Source organism: Psammomys obesus, unplaced genomic scaffold, assembly GCF_907164565.1.
Source record: "Psammomys obesus unplaced genomic scaffold, mPsaObe1.curated_primary_1811, whole genome shotgun sequence".
Lineage (NCBI taxonomy): Eukaryota > Metazoa > Chordata > Mammalia > Rodentia > Muridae > Psammomys > Psammomys obesus.
Window position 1 is genome coordinate 1 of NW_026588627.1, and position 1,650 is coordinate 1,650.

General features: G+C 40.4%; 1 protein-coding gene across 1 annotated transcript; it reads left to right on the plus strand.

Annotated features, from left to right (window-relative positions):
- Positions 1-217: 217 nt before the first annotated feature.
- On the plus strand, positions 218-767 carry LOC129674393 (cytochrome P450 2C26-like). Its single transcript, XM_055604353.1, has 2 exons — positions 218-401; positions 580-767. Exons 1-2 carry the CDS (start codon positions 281-283, stop codon positions 750-752), a joined length of 294 nt encoding a protein of 97 aa, XP_055460328.1. The 5' UTR covers positions 218-280; the 3' UTR covers positions 753-767.
- The last annotated feature ends 883 nt before the right edge of the window (positions 768-1,650 follow it).

Genomic DNA, 1,650 nt, shown 5'->3' on the forward strand with positions numbered 1-1,650 from the left:
AAAAAAAATGAGAACAGAATACAGATGCTGAGTCTTTTATTCATTAGCAATTCAGGCCAAAAATTAATGTGGAAAACTCTTGCCTCAGTTTCTCTTTGAAACACAATCAAAAGACATGCTAAGTACTTTGATGTGACAATTCACTGTAATCTAAGTATCAACTGCCTGGGCCATCACATGGTACATTGTCCCCACCCACAAGTAATAATTACTCGTTACTTTGCTTTCCAATTTCTAGTTCTCAAAAGTCTATGGCCCCGTGTTCACTCTGTACTTTGGCATGACGCCCACCGTCGTATTGCATGGGTATGAAGCAGTGAAGGAAGCCTTGATTGATCATGGGGAGGAGTTTTCTGGAAGAGGAAGCTTCCCAGTGTTTGATAAAATTAGTAAAGGCCTTGGTAAGTTACTGTGTATATTCATGTGTGAGCTGGATAGTATTCATGGTCAGGAAGAAGATATAAAGAAAACCCCAGACTTGCTTCTGGAGCTCAGGTTGGGCCTCTGAATTGTTGTGTGTTCTCAGATGGTCCTTCTTTTCTGGAAATCACTTTGTAGTTTGTGTTCTTATTCGTTTAGGAATCATTTTAAGCCGTGGAAACAGATGGAAAGAAATGAGGCGCTTCTCTCTGACAACCCTGTGGAATTTAGGAATGGGCAAAAGGACCATTGAGGACCGAGTTCAAGAAGAGGCTCAGTGCCTTGTGGAGGAACTGAGAAGAACCAATGGTGAGGAAAGCTTTGTGCTTTAATTTTTCCATCGTGTTCTAAGTTTAGATAAAAAAAAAATCTATTGATTGTATTCTAAATGTAAAGTTTTCCTTTCGTTTATGAATCAGATATCATGAACAGAGCTTTCACTTTAAATTTCTGATGAGTTATAACCCAAGTACAACTATAACTTATATATTGCTAATCATTTCATCAGAGAAAAATTGCTGCTGATAATGGTGGTAGTGACTTCATCTACACTTATGGGGCCCAAACCAGATGATAGTTGTTTTCATTTTATTGAACCACTTTGGTCTCCCTAATTTCACTGATGTTCCACTGAAGGCTCATGTTCACAGTTTTGAGTACTAATGATTCAATATATGTTTATTTTCTTAGCTGAATGTAATAGAAGTTTATCATGGTTTCAAAATTATCATGAATTCTTTTTATGTTGTGATTTATACATTTAATGTAATTTTATGTAAGAAGTGCGAAATAGTAAGAACTGGAGGGGACGGGAACTCCACAAGGAGAGCAACAGAACAAGAAAATTTGAACACAGGGAACTTCCCAAAGACTCATACTCCAACCAAGGACTATTCATGGAGATAACCTAGAACCCCTGCACAGATGTAGCCCATGGCAGTTCAGTGTCCAAGTGGGTTACATAGTAATGGGAAGAGGGACTGCCTCTGACATAATCTGATTGGCCTGCTAGTTGATCACCTCCCCCTGAGGGGGGAGCAGCCTTACCAGGCCATAGTAGAAGACAATGCAGCCACTTTTGATGAGAACTGATAGACTAAGATCAGAAAAGAGAGGAGAACCTCCCCTATCAGTGGACTTGGGGAGTGGCATGCATGCAGAAAAGGGACGGAGGGTGGGATCAGGAGGGGAGGAGGGAGGGGCTTATGGGGGGATACAAAATGAGTCAAG